General features: G+C 46.4%; 1 protein-coding gene across 22 annotated transcripts; it reads left to right on the forward strand.

Moving 5' to 3' along the window:
* Window positions 1–253: 253 nt before the first annotated feature.
* LOC123091996 (uncharacterized) lies at window positions 254–4294 on the forward strand. 22 transcript variants are annotated; one of them, XR_006443999.1, is made up of 5 exons: window positions 254–557; window positions 741–2638; window positions 2728–2834; window positions 3197–3298; window positions 3758–4044. XR_006443999.1 is itself a non-coding variant. In XM_044513634.1 (4 exons), exons 1-4 carry the CDS (start codon window positions 421–423, stop codon window positions 3778–3780), a joined length of 366 nt encoding a protein of 121 aa, XP_044369569.1. In that variant the 5' UTR covers window positions 254–420; the 3' UTR covers window positions 3781–4044. The 22 variants fall into 22 exon arrangements, 2 of the variants coding, with proteins under 2 accessions (XP_044369569.1, XP_044369568.1); XR_006444003.1 differs by having other exon boundaries at window positions 3768–4044; XR_006444000.1 differs by having other exon boundaries at window positions 741–2869.
* The last annotated feature ends 12093 nt before the right edge of the window (window positions 4295–16387 follow it).

A 16387-nucleotide genomic window follows, 5' to 3' on the forward strand; every position in this document is an offset into this window, starting at 1 on the left:
TCCATTTTCTGGCCCAAAGCCCAGCCTGAAAACCCGAAAAAAGCCCGAAATGCCCATAAATCTATATTTTATTCAGAATATAGGTATATTTATTATTTTAATACCATGAATATTAATATTTTAATTGAAAAATGTTATTGTTCCTGTGCTTCGGGCCGGGCCGGGCCAGGCCCGGGCTTGGGATTTTTGCTTCGGGCTTTTACAAGCCCGGCCCGAGGAATGATCAGGTCTACTCTCGACCCCCAATCCCAACGCCATAATAATCGCCCATGACACTTCCCAGCTTCATCTCCCGGCCGCACGCACAGCACCACTCCTCCTCCCGGAGATCGCCGCCGTCCGCATCGCTGCAGCACGCGCCCCCTCACCTCGCCGGGGCCGATCGCTCCACCGCCTGCCTGAGTGTAGGTGTGGGCGCTCATGCCAGCGAGAGGCGCACGGGATCTGTGGCCGTCGCTAGGGACCTGGACGCACGCGGGGCAGCCGCCGGCAAACGAAGCCGCTTGTGAGAGTATGGCACGCGCGCCGAACACCGGTCTCCTCCCTGTTGTCATAAGGTAGCCACTAAGATCTCTTTCGATCTCAATCCCTTCTTTCTGTTTCTTTTTTCAGATTAATATGGAGATGTGGCGTGTGTTCATACAGATTGCTCAAAACAACTTTGCTCTATCACTGTATTGTAACTCTGAAAATTAATTTGTATATTTTGATTAATGTATCAAGTTTGTGTGTTCATCAAGGCCGATTCTGCCCTTTTGCCACTGCCCACTTCGATAGGCCGAGGGTCACCATACATTGGTTCTCCGCCTTGCAGCACTTCCCAATAGGTGTGCTCCTCCCACCCCTTACTATCTTTTCTTTCTTTCATCATCGGAAGAGTTGAGATTATCAAGGATAGGAATATGAACAAATATGATCACGCCCTATGTTGTGTGTACTTTGTTGTCCATCTGTACGTGCTACCCCTAGGTGGGTGACGCTCTGGTGATTACAATACTGACTGTCCATGATTTCTTTCTTATGTGCGATTTCTGGCCCAACTAACATGATACTAATTTGCTTCCCTTCGTTTTTTAGTTACTGTACCGGCTGATACATCCATCTGTTGGGAGGTTATTTTGCTATCAACTGTTATGCTAGATTTCTGCTTTTTCTATTCATGCTTGGTATAATGTCTGAACCGTTGTAACCATATAAAACCATCTGAATTGTTCATCCGCCTGACATCACCACCGTTGCCCCTGATGCCCTGGTTGGCCATCCTTGCTGTTGTCGTCTAATAGAACCGCCGTTACTGCGGTTCTCATCGGAACAAGGCTGTTAATATTAAGAACACATCTTCTTACATAACCGGGCAAGCCATTACCTTCTATTCTTTCTTAATATTCTGTTGTTTCATCTAGTTCATGTTAATACTCAACAGCACACATCATTACCCGTTTTTAAAGTTCTCTTCCATTTGAACATTATGCAAGGTACAAAGACATGTCCGGATAATAAAATTACTTGTAAACATTTTGGGATTTTTTCCTCCTCTGTTCACTGTACCGTGTTCTGTTCAAAATACAGTCATAATGTCCACCCATTTGAAAGATGATTGAGGTGAATGTGATACTAAATAATTGTCCTAACTTACTCAAAGATGATGCTTATTAGGCTTGCTAACACATTAGCAGTACCATTGCTCATTGAGGACCAAAGTAAATATTTATGCACTGATGCTTGTTTATCACTGCCACTATCCACATTTTGTTTATCTGTGGACCGCACGTCTGATTTTTATTATTTTCCTTACAAATACTTAAAATAATAGCTGCCATTTTTGCTTCGTCTTTGCCCTACCAGACAAATATCATCGAGTAAAATGGTTCATGCTGCATGTTGCATTCTATGTTGATGACAAATATCTTTCTTGAATGGTTACTTATAGTTTACAAATCCTTGACAAATACACATTCTGAAAGTACATACCCCCACTAAGTTTCTTTTTAGCCATTATCATGAAATGTATCTCACGGTTCTTATTTTCCGTTCTGTTGCATCACTTTTTTTTCCGAGAAAACACAAAGAGATTCTTGTGTTTATTTCGATTGAAAAGATAGGGTTCTGTTGCATCACTACAAATAATATGTTCAACTACTTGGGCTGCTTTGAAAACTGCTATGCGTACGCGTTGGGCTGCTTTGAAAACTGCTATGCTACTGTACTGAATTTTGCAATATGTTTCGAAAATGGAAATGTTTGTAGCCGAATTGAGCTAAGATATCGAGAAGATCTTTTGTTCCCTAAACGGTTAATAGAATAAATAGGAAGTGTGAAAGGGTTACCACTAAGCACACCTCCATCCCTTACTGAATTGTTCTATATTCGCATGCCTATTCTGCCCTGCCTACATGAATTTAAACGCTACAAGTAGAGATTTACAATCTGATTAAGATGATCAAAGTGTGCTTACTGGTTTGATTTGTTCTTTTCCCACTCTAAAAGCGATTATGGCCTACAAGTCTCAAAAGGAGTGATTATAGCATCTGTCATGGCTCTCCATATTCCTGATGGGTGTAGTATGCTTGATTCACCATTGAGAGGATTGTCATAAAATATCTCAGAATCCAGTCATGGGCCATAGATAGATTTCCATGTAAGTTATGTTTACAATATCAAGTTAATAAAAATAAAGAATGCGCTAGGGACATGGATTATGTCTAACTAACCATTTTGTTTCTGCAGTATGGATTGAACTGGGAGAATGAATTAGTTAATAACATGATTGTAAAGGAATATGAGAAGCTGACATCACTAGAACTAAAGTTCTTAGTGTTGTATTTCTCAGTCAGGTTCATCATTTCTTCAACAGTCGAAACTTTAAAATGTAATCATTGTCGTAAAGCAAGTGGAATATGTTTATGCGAACTGTCAAACTAAAACTTAGAAAAAATATTGTTGATTACTAATAAACGATGTAACTTTTGAAGGAAAATTTCATCGATGAAGTAACAGATGGAATGATTTGTTGTTCATGTACATTTTGATAATTTTTCTTTCATCGTTTTTGTTGTTGATGCACAGAAACAAATCGTTGGTAGATAGGAATCTTTCTGAAAATGATTTCCTCGTAATGCAGTTTCTCCGAACATGTTCGTTTGAAGTCTTATGCCTGAAATATGTTTTTATTTATTTTCCATGTGTTATTGTTCAGGGCCAAAACGTTGCAGATATGGGAAAAGGATGTTGATTGATTCATGCTTGGTGTTCTCTGGCAACCTAAAGTATTATTTGCTTCTGATAATAGCGAAGGAAGGTCCGCCACATTTGCCATTTACCATATGCCTATTTCTTTTGTCAGTGTGACCTAGGCGTTAAATATGGTTTGCCTATTGACTATGTTAGAGCTGACTTATGCGAGCTGTTAGCCTTTTGATGAACATATGGTGTTGATTGTTTAAAGCTGGAATGTTCAGCCTCTCTGCATGCCAACTACCTTTCGGACACATGAACCTATTTTTACTATGGTCATCATTTGGGAGTAGTATGGACACCTAATTACTATGTTGTTTTTAACAGTTAAGGATAATGGACTTACTTTTCAAAGTATGTGTGTCAGTACATGTGCTTCATGCTAAAATTTGGCTTTGTTTCTGGAAATTAAGTACATGTGATTGTGATTAACATACAATTTTGTCAAATATGCTGGTCTGATTATTTCCATCTTTATTAACAATGGCAGGTTTAATTACTTAATACCTCATATGCTTTTTAGTGGTTTGTAGGTGGGCACATTAAGATACCTCATGATGAAGATATTCAGTAACGTGCTTGAAATTATTGGAAAAAGTTTGCAAGCAACCTACATGACCTGCTCAAGCTGACCCTGTTACCACACTTGGAATCAAGCTTCCATTCCCTGCCCTTATCGTCAAGAAACTTCAGGAATAGTTCCCGTTTGCAACTCTTTTTGTATAACCAAATTGACATCTCAGATTGATATTTTACCTTGAGTGTTGATTCAATTGTGTGTGATATAAAGATTTGAATTCCATGAGCACATATTTTTTCTATTATTAATTTTTCATTAGTCATTAGCTCATGATTTTCCCATGGTGTAGAATAGGATTATAGAGGAGAGCAATTACTCTTAACGACTCGGTTTTCTTGTGTAACTTGCAGAACTGCAGTGATAGGGTAGAGATTTTCATTCGGAGTTGAGATTTTGTTTTGCTGCTGAGATTTGAGATTCTTATGTGTTGCACTAAAAGCTACATATAAATACTGACTCATTATGACATTTGCATGTTGAGATTTCTGTCTTATAACCTCTTTATATGTTCCTTAAATTGGGTTAACTTTTCCCTCTTTTTTCCAAAAGAACTTCCAATCTATTCATCATCAATCATGATAGTACAATGAATACCAGAAAACAACAACAACAAAGCCTTTAGTCCCAAACAAGTTGGGGTAGGTTAGAGGTGAAACCCATAAGATCTCGCAACCAACTCATGGCTCTGGCACATGGATAGCAAGCTTCCACGCACCCCTGTCCATAGCTAGCTCTTTGTCGATACTCCAATCCTTCAGGTCTCTCTTAACGGACTCCTCCCATGTCAAAATCGGTCGACCCCGCCCTCTCTTGACATTCTCCGCACGCTTTAGCCGTCCGCTATGCACTGGAGCTTCTGGAGGCCTGCGCTGAATATGCCCAAACCATCTCAAACGATGTTGGACAAGCTTCTCCTCAATTGGTGCTACCCCAACTCTATCTCGTATATCATCATTCCGGACTCGATCCTTCCTCGTGTGGCCACACATCCATCTCAACATACGCATCTCCGCCACACCTAACTGTTGAACATGTCGCCTTTTAGTCGGCCAACACTCCGCGCCATACAACATTGCTGGTCGAACCGCCGTCCTGTAGAACTTGCCTTTTAGCTTTTGTGGCACTCTCTTGTCACAGAGAATGCCAGAAGCTTGGCGCCACTTCATCCATCCGGCTTTGACTCGATGGTTCACATCTTCATCAATACCCCCATCCTCCTGCAACATTGACCTCAAATACCGAAAGGTGTCCTTCCGAGGTATCACCTGGCCATCAAGGCTAACCTCCTCCTCCTCACAGCTAGTAGTACTGAAACCGCACATCATGTACTCGGTTTTAGTTCTACTAAGCCTAAACCCTTTCGATTCCAAGGTTTGTCTCCATAACTCTAACTTCCTATTTACCCCCGTCCGACTATCGTCAACTAGCACCACATCATCCGCAAAGAGCATACACCATGGGATATCTCCTTGCATACCCCTTGTGACCTCATCCGTCACCAATGCAAAAAGATAAGGGCTCAAAGCTGACCCCTGTTGCAGTCTTATCTTAATCGGGAAGTCATCGGTGTCGACATCACTTGTTCGAACACTTGTCACAACATTATTGTACATGTCCTTGATGAGGGTAATGTACTTTGCTGGGACTTTGTGTTTCTCCAAGGCCCACCACATGACATTCTGCAGTATCTTATCATAGGCCTTCTCCAAGTCAATGAACACCATATGCAAGTCCTTCTTATGCTCCCTATATCTCTCCATAAGTTGTCGTACCAAGAAAATGGCTTCCATGGTCGACCTCCCAGGCATGAAACCAAACTGATTTTTGGTCACGCTTGTCATTCTTCTTAAGCGGTGCTCAATGACTCTCTTCCATAGCTTCATTGTATGGCTCATCAGCTTAATTCCACGGTAATTAGTACAACTCTGAACATCCCCCTTGTTCTTGAAGATTGGTACTAATATACTCCGTCTCCATTCTTCTGGCATCTTGTTTGCCCGAAAAATGAGGTTGAAAAGCTTGGTTAGCCATACTATCGCTATGTTCCCGAGACCTTTCCACACCTCAATGGGGATACAATCAGGGCCCATCGCCTTGCCTCCTTTCATCCTTTTTAAAGCCTCCTTCACCTCAGACTCCTGGATGCGCCGCACAAAACGCATGCTGGTCTCATCAAAGGAGTCATTCAGTTCAATGGTAGAACTCTCATTCTCCCCATTGAACAGCTTGTCGAAGTACTCCCGCCATCTATGCTTAATCTCTTCGTCCTTCACCAAGAGTTGGCCTGCTCCGTCCTTGATGCATTTGACTTGGCCAATATCCCTCGTCTTCCTCTCCCGGATCTTAGCCATCTTATAGATGTCCCTTTCACCTTCCTTCGTGCCTAACCGTTGGTAGAGGTCCTCATATGCTCGACCCCTTGCTTCACCAACAGCTCGCTTTGCGGCCTTCTTCGCCATCTTGTACTTCTCTATGTTGTCTGCACTCCTATCCAGGTATAGGCGTCTGAAGCAATCTTTCTTCTCTTTAAGCGCCTTCTGGACATCATCATTCCACCACCAGGTATCCTTATCTTCGCTTCTCCTTTCCCTGGACACTCCAAACTCCTCTGAGGCCACCTTACGAATGCAAGTCGCCATCTTCATCCACACATTGTTCGCATCCCCTCCTTCCTCCCAAGGGCCCTCCTTAAATACCCTCTCCTTGAACACCTGAGCTACCTCCCCCTTGAGCTTCCACCACTTCGTTCTAGCGACCTTGGCACGCTTATCCCGCTGGACACGAATCCGAAAGCGGAAGTCAGCAACCACCAGCTTATGCTGGGGTACAACACTCTCCCCAGGTATCACCTTACAGTCTAGGCACGCACGCCTATCTTCTCTTCTTGAGAGGATGAAATCAATCTGGCTAGAGTGTTGGCCACTACTAAAAGTCACCAGATGTGATTCTCTCTTTCTAAAGAGGGTGTTAGCTACAATCATGTTGTAGGCTAGAGCAAAGCTTAAGACATCTTCTCCTTCTTGATTCCTGATGCCATAGCCAAAGCCCCCATGCGCCCCTTCAAAACCTGTGTTAGATGTACCCACGTGGCCATTGAGGTCTCCTCCTATGAAGAGCTTCTCACCAATCGGTACACTCCTAACCATGTCTTCCAAGCCTTCCCAGAACTCCCTCTTGGTGTTCTCATTGTGGCCTACTTGCGGGGCATATGCGCTGATAACATTGAGAACCAAGTCCCAGCTACCAGCTTGACCAGGATAATCCGGTCCCCACGTCTCCTGACGTCTACCACTCCATACTTGCGCCATTTCTGTTTGCAGCCGTCCCCGTGTACCACAGCTTGAAGCCGGTATCCTCCACCTCCTTCGCCTTCTGTCCTCTCCATTTGGTTTCTTGGACGCAAAGGATATCAACACCTCTCCTCACTGCTGCATCAACTAGCTCCCGAAGCTTCCCTGTCAGAGACCCTACGTTCCAGCTACCTAAGCGAATCCTCCTAGGCTCGGCTAGCTTCCTTACCCTTCGCACTCGTCGAGTCAAATGCGAAGACCCTTGCTCATTTTCCACTACATCCGGGCGCCGATGTAGCGCGCCACTAAGGATGCGACGACCCGATCCTCGCTCACTTGCCACCGTATCCGGATCATGATACGGCGCGCCACTTGGGGGGTGACGGCCCGGCCCTTGCCCATTTTCCACCACACCCGGGTTCCGATATGGCGCGTCGCTGAGAGGGTTACGCCCCAACGAAAATCTTTTGGGTTTCATCTCCATAAGAGTGGCTGAGTTTTTATGTTGGCTCGCCAAGCCTATCACAACCCTCCTCCTTTACCCGGGCTTGGGACCGGCTATGTTGAGACAACATAGGCGGAGTTACATCATATTCGTAGACCACCTAGTGACGACAACAAGCAATGAAGCGAGCCAAGGCGTGCCGCCGTCTAGCCCCTTCTTTTCCTGTAGTCAGGCAGAACTTGTAGTAGACAATTGGGAAGTCGTCGTGCTAAGATCTTATAAGACCCGCGCACCCGCCACGGTTGAATAGAAGTTTAGATCTAAAGGATCCAACCTCTAGAAACACGAACTTCTCCTTAATTATATTTTTCTTGCACCTTCAAATATAATCTATAACAACAGTCTAGTCATGCATTGCACCTTGTATGCTTTTGCTACATTTAGAATCAGGTAAGCTTATTAAGATATATTGGGATGATTAGTTGTGTCTTTACTATAATGTACACTGCTAAACTATAGCATTTGTTGAAACACATCTAAATTATAGTTGATTTGTAAAAAATGTGCCATGAAATATCATTTCTATGCGTATTAATTATAAATTTTGATTATAATATTAGTCGATACGTGCATTACACGTGCAAGCTTACTAGTTCCTTAATAAAGAAGCAAACAATGTAAGAGGATGGACTTTTTAAAGATGAAGGTAAATCTATCTTATTATATTGTAGCGCAGATTCCACAACAAGTTTATACTTCATAGCTTGCTATCCATCGGCTTTCTTCTTCATGCTTGAGTGTGATGCTTTGCTTCTTTTCACGGATTTGACCAGCAATTTTAATCCTTTCTATTAGGTGGCATCACATTCGCAAAACCACAAATTATATACAGTTGATAATTATTTGAAAACAAAGTTAAATACAAAATCTCCATAGCAAGTTAAATGCAAACACTCCAATACAAGTTCCAGTTCATAACACATCATGCACTGGCATAGACAAATGTAGCTATATATGCATCTCTGTTGGAATTGTGTCGAATATTGTGTACAAATTAGGTTACAGTTGTACTCTGAGTAGTATTGTGTTTACATAAAATATGGAGTCGTGTCCTAGCAGGACACTTATATCCTAGGCCTCTCTTATATAGTGGGGGTAGACACACGATGTAACCTATGCCAACATAATAGCACAGGCGTGCAAGGGGGAGCCGGTGGCGTGTGCCGGCGCCCGGGTGGCCGGTGTACGGTATTGTGACGGTGTCGTGGGAAGGAGCGCCCTGCCCATAGTCAGGCCCCAGGGATGTAGCCATATCGGTGAACCTCGTTAATAAATCTCGGTGTCGTGCTCGTGTGATTGCTTGGTCCTCGGATGATCGACGGAGTGCCTCGGATTTATTCTAACAAGTGGTATCATGAGCTAGGTTGTCCGGAGGTTGTGGATTATTGATCTAGAGAAAATATCGAGTCTGAGATGCAGCCCGCTGCGGCGTGGTTCTCAGCAAGATTGAAGAAAGCATGTATATGCGCAGCAAGCTGGACGTGCGGTGATGGATCAAGGATCAATCGGGCGAGCGTACAGCGGTCACAAACGCGGAAGCGGCGGCGGCGAAAGTGCGCTTGAGAAGGCGACAACGATGCATCGATTAATTGTGCAGCTACGCCAGGTCGTGGCCAGATGATGGCAGCGCTTAGGAAGCCGGCGCGGGCATTCGCCCGTGACTGCAAGGTAGCTTACGAGATTCTGTTTTGGAACAAAAAATCAGGACCGAGTCTGAGAGGAGCCGTGTTCTCCTTGTCTCTGTTGCGGAGACCTGCACGCTGGAACTGCAGCAGCCGGCAAAGGAGACAAAGACACGAGAGGCAGCATATCAATTTGGCCTGGGAAATAATCCATTACGTTGGCATCCATCGGAGGAGTTGACTTTGGCAAAGCAAGCTAAGCATGGGAAGTTGAAGCCAAGGGAGCATCACGTGAAGGCTAAAGAAATATTTGTTTTCGTTAAATAGTACTTGAAGGTTTTGATTGTGTACTTGGGGCATCACGTGGAAAGCTCGGATAATTTTTTGCAGGTCAGCCATACAAAGAACCATGGCGCCATCGGGTACCAGGTTTAAGGTGGAAAAGTTGACGGAACTGAAAATCTTAGGTTATGGCAGACAAGGGTGAAAATTTGTTTTCACGACAGGGATGCTTGAAGGCGTTGCGGGAAGTCAAGTTAGCTAAGATGGAAGTATCATGTGATGGATTAGAATTTGCTGAAGATGATTTGCGAGCCTGGGTCAGACTGGACTGTCTGGCAGATCGACGTGAGTCGGTTGGTACAGAAGACGGTTGTGGGATCGGCGATGACGATATAGGAGCGTGATGCTGACGGTGACTGACTTCTGGGCGTGGAAACACGTGGCGCAGGCCCCGAGGGCTTGTGTGGTTTCGACAAGACTATGGCGCGGGGTTGATTCAAGGTGATGTACACACGGAGCTTGATGTCGACGGGGCGCGAGGGTGGACTGATCATCTACCATAGATTCATGTTGAAGGTGGAGCTGGATTGAGGGGCTACGGTGTAAGAATCCAGAGAATCGAAGCCTATTCAGCGGGGAAAAGCGAGTGACACGCAGTTTGGACTGGAGCCCAGTGGTATGATGGAAGCGTGAAACTCGTCATCGGTCGGTGATGATCGGTGGTACTCTGCAGTGGAGGTTGAGTGGTGTGGGTTCGCGACCCTTGAGACTCGACCAGGACAGCGGAGGCTCGACGTGATAATAGCGGTGAGGCGTTCGACATGCACGGGCCATGGAGACGGGCCAAGGCTCTGGTGGTCATACATGTGGTGAGACAATTGTGAATTTGACTCGGGATAACTACAAGCAACGGTGAAATTCTTTCAAGTTTCAGACAGGCGGTCAGAAAGGAGCGGTGATGTTGAGTTCAGGTAACTCTTATGTGTGACACCCAATATGTGAGTTGTTCACTTTCACGCAGATCAGTGATCAGTGCGTGATGGCGTTGGACGAATACTCTGAAAGTTGGGAGCACAAACTAGAGTAACAAGGAACTTAATTTTGCTCGAGTGTTGACTCTGGTCAAAAAAAGAAGGGACTACAAGTTGCAGGTGGAGTCATATGGAGTCTTTGGAGTAGCAGCGGTACTCATGGGATAAGCTCAAGTCCAATGTACATGGAAGTTTGACGCATGGACGAATTCAAGGTGGTGGAGAATATTCGCCAAGGTGGAGTTTGTTGGAATTGTGTCAAATTTTGTGTACAAATTAGGTTATAGTTACTCTGAGTAGTATTGTGTTTACATAGGATATGGAGTCGTGTCCTAGTAGGACACTTGTATCGTAGGCCTCTCTTATATAGCGGGGGTAGACACACGATGTAACCTATGCCAACATAATAGCACATGCGCGCAAGGGGAGCCGGCGGCGTGTGCCGGCGCCCGGGTGGCCGGTGTACGGTATTGTGACGGTGTCATGGGGAGGAGCGCCCATAGTCAGGCCCCAGGGATGTAGCCATATCGGTGAACCTCGTTAACAAATCTCGGTGTCGTGCTCGTGGGATTGCTTGGTCCTCGGATAATCGACGGAGTGCCTCGGATTTATTCTAACAATCTCGACATACAATTCTGCTCCGCTCTAGAAATGTTCAGTGTTACTTCTATTTCTTTAGGAACAAGTGATGTGCAACTTCGGAAAGGCATACCTGGTTCTAGCATCATGTGTGCCACTGACAAGCCAGCTATCGCCGCAGATACATCTTCCTGCAAGATTATAGTAAGTGAATATCAATATTCATGTTTGATCAACGGCCAACCAACTGACATTCAGATTTGGCATTGCCAGGGATAAGTAACCTACTCAAGAGGAACGATCCATTGGGCACTAACTTGAAAGCAGAGGAGGTTTGCTGATGGCATTATTCCTCCAATGAAGAAATACCTTGTGATCCGATCATCAACATTCTTGTCCTGTTTAAAATGTGATGTCTCGGTTCACATGAGAAATAACTACAGACACATTTATAGTAATACAGTTCTCGACGAACTTATTTCACTTTTGCACAAGTGAATAAAAGTTCTAGGGACACTCATGAGTGTTAGTAATGAAGGAAATATGCCCTAGAGGCAATAATAACGTTATTATTTATTTCCTCATATCATGATAAATATTTATTATTCATGCTAGAATTGTATTAACCGGAAACATGATACATGTGTGAATACATAGACAAACATAGTGTCACTAGTATGCCTCTACTTGACTAGCTCATTGATCAAAGATGGTTACATTTCCTAACCATAGACATGTGTTGTCATTTGATTAATGGGATCACATCATTAGGAGAATGATGTGATTGACTTGACCCATTCCGTTAGCTTAGCACTTGATCGTTTAGTATGTTGCTATTGTTTTCTTCATGACTTATACAAAGTTCCTACAACTATGAGATTGTGCAACTCCCTTTTACCGGAGGAACACTTTGTGTGCTACCAAACGTCACAACGTAACTGAGTGATTATAAAGATGCTCTACAGGTGTCTCCAAAGGTACATGTTGAGTTGGCATAATTCGAGATTAGGTTTTGTCACTCCGATTGTCGGAGAGGTATCTCTGGGCCCTCTCGGTAATACTCATCACTTAAGCCTTGCAAGCATTGTAACTAATGAGTTAGTTACGAAATGATGTATTACGGAACGAGTAAAGAGACTTGCCGGTAACGAGATTGAACTAGGTATTGGATACCGACGGTCGAATCTCGGGCAAGTAACATACCGATGACAAAGAGAACAACGTATGTTGTTATGCGGTCTGACCGATAAAGATCTTCGTAGAATATGTAGGAACCAATATGAACATCCAGGTTCCACTATTGGTTATTGACCGAGAATAGTTCTAGGTCATGTCTACATAGTTCTCGAACCCGTAGGGTCGCACGCTTAACGTTATGATGACAGTTTTATTATGAGTTTATAAGTTTTGATGTACCGAAGTTTGTTCGGAGTCCCGGATGTGATCACGGACATGACGAGGAGTCTTGAAATGGTCGAGACATAAATATTGATATATTGGACGACCATATTCGGACACCGGAAGTGTTCCGGGTGATTTCGGAGAAAACCGGAGTGCCGGAGGGTAACCGGAACCCCCCGGGAGAGTTAATGGGTCACATGGGCCTTAGTGGAAAGAGAGAGGGGCGGCCAGGGTGGGCCACGCGCCTCCTCTCCCTCTGGTCCGAATTGGACTAGGAGGGGGGGGGGGGCGGCGCCCCACTCTTTCCTTCCCCCTCTCCCCCTTCCTTTCCCCCTCCTAGTAGGAGTAGGAAAGGGGGAGTCCTACTCCTACTAGGAGGAGGACTCCTCCTCCTTGGCGCGCCCACAAGGGCCGGCCGGCCTCCCCCCTTGCTCCTTTATATACGGGGACGGGGGGGGGGGGGCACCCTAGAGACACACAAGTTGATCTACGGATCGTTCCTTAGCCGTGTGCGGTGCCCACCTCCACCATATTCCACTTCGGTTATATCGTCGCGGAGTTTAGGCGAAGCCCTGCGCCGGTAGAACATCATCATCGTCACCACGCCGTCATGCTGACGGAACTCATCCCCGATGCTTTGCTGGATTGGAGCCCGGGGAACGTCATCGAGCTGGCCGTGTGCTGAACACGGAGGTGCCGTACGTTCGGTGCTTGGATCGGTCGGATCGTGAAGACGTATGACTACATCAACCGCGTTGTCCTAACGCTTCCGCTTAACGGTTTACGAGGGTACATAGACAACACTCTCCCCTCTCGTTGCTATGCCATCACCATGATCTTGCGTGTGCGTAGGAAATTTTTTGAAATTACTACGTTCCCTAACAGTGGCATCCGAGCCTAGGTTTTATGCGTTGATGTTATATGCACGAGTAGAACACAAGTGAGTTGTGGGAGATACAAGTCATACTGCTTACCAGCATGTCATTGTGACGCCCGGGTAATCAAGCTACAGAAATCCCCCGTTAATGTTGCCACGTCACCGCAGTTATTGTTGATAATCCCGCGTTAGTTCAAAAACCAATTCAAATTCAAAATTTAATAAAAGGCAAACATCAAAATTTTCGAACTTTAAAACTAAAATGTTCGGGTTGTGCCCAATGGTGCAGAAGTAACTACGGTGGAGGAACCACACTTTCATAAAATGTTTAAATACTATAAGTGGATAAAACAGCAGCAAAACAATTAATAAAATGCCTTTGGTAATTTTATAAAATATTAAACTAATTTATTCTGGAGTAAAACTTTTTGTGGCAGTGCCATTCAATGCAATTTGAGTTATGAGGCAAGTTACACTTTTTACAAAAATCAATTGATGGCTCTACTTAATGCGAATCAATATATAAGAAAAAACTAAAAGAAAAGAGCACCCCCCCCCCCGCTGGGCCTCGTGGCCCAGCTGGCCACCAGGCCGCCCCACGGCCCAACCAGCCGGCCGACCCGTCTACCCCCGTGGCCTACTTACCCCACTACCCCAAACCCTAACCCCACTTGCCCCCCACGACCCCCTTCTCCTCCCCCATCGAGATGGATCGGGATCGGCCCCGATCCCGTCGCCCCCGACGCCCTGCGGCTACCCGTCGCCGTCCACCATCGCCCGAGGTCTCCGCCGGCGTCGCCTCCTCGCCCACTCTCTCGGCGCCTACCTCACCGGAACCACGCCGCCGGCCTCCTCGAGCTCCTCCTCGACCCGATGCCGTCGCCCGTCGTCGCCACCACAACGTCGCCGGCCTGCCTCCTCCTCCTCCCCGGCGGCTGCGTCGCGCCGCCTTCGTCCTCGTCATCGATCATCGCGACCCCGAGCTCCGGCGCCTCCCCGAGCTCATTTTTAGCACAACTACAGGGCCCCGTGAGCACGTTTTCCCCATTCCCCCTCTGTTCCGTCGCCGTTTCGCCGTGGCTGCGTGCTCGCCGTGTCCGCGCGCGCCCCTGCTAGCCGGCCCTGACCGCGTCCACCCCTCCCGGCTGCTTGCCGCCTTGGGACTCCGTCCCTCGCCCGGTCCGACGCCCCGCCTCGCCCAGCCTACCTCACCTCGCCGTGCCTGTGGCCGGCGGCTTCCCCTTCGATCTGGGCGTACGCCCGCTCGGGCTGGGCGCCAACGCCCGTGCGCTCTGCCCGCATCCCGCTCCGGCCATGGACACGCCGTGGCCACCGGCCTCTTCTTCCTTCGCCTGGCGCCGTCCACCGCTGGCCCGCGCCCTACCTCGCCCTCCCACGCGCGCCATGGAATGCCCCTGTCGCTGGAGCCGCAGCCCCCATCGACCGCCGCCACCACTCTCCGGCGGCGCCGCCCTCCGCCGGCGCCGTTCGCTGCCGGCTCCCCCTCGCTCCACCTACCGCAGCTGACGCCACAATGGCCGCGCCCGCTGGAGCCCCGTTCCAGCCTCGCCCGTGCCCGTTAAGCCCCCAGGGGCCTATGACAGGGGGGCCCCATCCCCAGAACTTTATTAAAAAAAAGAAGGAATTAAAAATAATATATAAAATAAATAAAATAAATAAATAGATAATAATAATTTAATTAATTAATTAATTAAGGAATTAATTAAGTTAATTAATCATAATTACTTTAACCTAACTAACTAATTAGTTTAATTAAACAATAGTTAGATTAGTTAAACACTAATTAGACTAAACAGTCAATGACTAGTGGGACCCACACGTCAGTTGACCAGTCAACACCTCTGTTGACTGCTGACGTCATGCTGACGTCATGGTGACGTCAGCAAATACTGTTTTGGATAATGTTGAATTTAAATAAATAATTAAAATCAGAAAATGATTAAATCTTTAGAAAATCATATCTTTTAATCCGTAACTCGGATGAAAATACTTTCTACATGAAAGTTGATCAGAACAACGAGACGAATCCGGATACGCGGTCCGTTCGTCCGCCACGCACCCCTAACATATCAAACTCGCAACTTTCCCCCTCCGGCTCCTCTGCCCGAAAACACGAAACACCGGGGATATTTTCCCGGATGTTTCCCCTTCACCGGTATCGCCCATCCCTACGTTAGGTCATACCTAGCACCGCGTATTGCCGCGTCTTTCTTTGTGTTGCATTTGATTGCTCTATTATTTATTGTGTTCCCCCTCCGTTACTCCTTTCCGGTAGACTCCGAGACCGACGCTGCTGCTGACCAGTTCGACTACGGAGTTGACGACCCTCTCTCTTGCCAGAGCAACCAGGCAAGCCCCCCCTTTGATCACCAGATATCGCCTACTCTTCTCTATACTGCTTGCATTAGAGTAGTGTAGCATGTTACTGCTTTCCGTTAATCCTATTCTGATGCATAGCCTGTCATTGCTGCTACAGTCATTGATACCTTACCCGCAATCCTAAATGCTTAGTATAGGATGCTAGTGTTCCATCAGTGGCCCTACACTCTTGTCCGTCTGCCATGCTATACTACTGGGCTGTGATCACTTCGGGAGGTGATCACGGGCATATACTATATACTATACACTGTTACATTACCTGTGATACTGTTCGGAGTTGGGGGCTGAAGGGGCAGGTGGCTCCATCCCGGTAGAGGTGGGCCTGGGTTCCCGACGGCCCCCGACTGTTACTTTGTGGCGGAGCGGCAGGGCAGGTTGAGACCACCTAGGAGACAGGTGGGCCTGGCCCTGTTCGGCGTTCGCGGATACTTAACACGCTTAACGAGATCTTGGTATTTGATCTGAGTCGGCTACGAGCCTATACGCACTAACCATCTACGTGGGAGTAGTTATGGGTATCCCGACGTCGTGGTATCAGCCGAAGCACTTCAGACGTCAGCGACGGAGCGGCGCGCGCCGGATTGGA

This window comes from Triticum aestivum, chromosome 4B, assembly GCF_018294505.1.
Source record: "Triticum aestivum cultivar Chinese Spring chromosome 4B, IWGSC CS RefSeq v2.1, whole genome shotgun sequence".
Classification (NCBI taxonomy): Eukaryota; Viridiplantae; Streptophyta; class Magnoliopsida; order Poales; family Poaceae; genus Triticum; species Triticum aestivum.

Coding starts and splice junctions, on each gene's coding strand:
- LOC123091996 (XM_044513633.1), top strand. CDS start 421: ATGCCAGCGAGAGGCGCACGGGATCTGTGGCCGTCGCTAGGGACCTGG. Junction 558..723: donor CTCCTCCCTGTTGTCATAAG/GTAGCCACTAAG, acceptor TAATGTATCAAG/TTTGTGTGTTCATCAAGGCC. Junction 828..3,196: donor CTTGCAGCACTTCCCAATAG/GTGTGCTCCTCC, acceptor GTTATTGTTCAG/GGCCAAAACGTTGCAGATAT.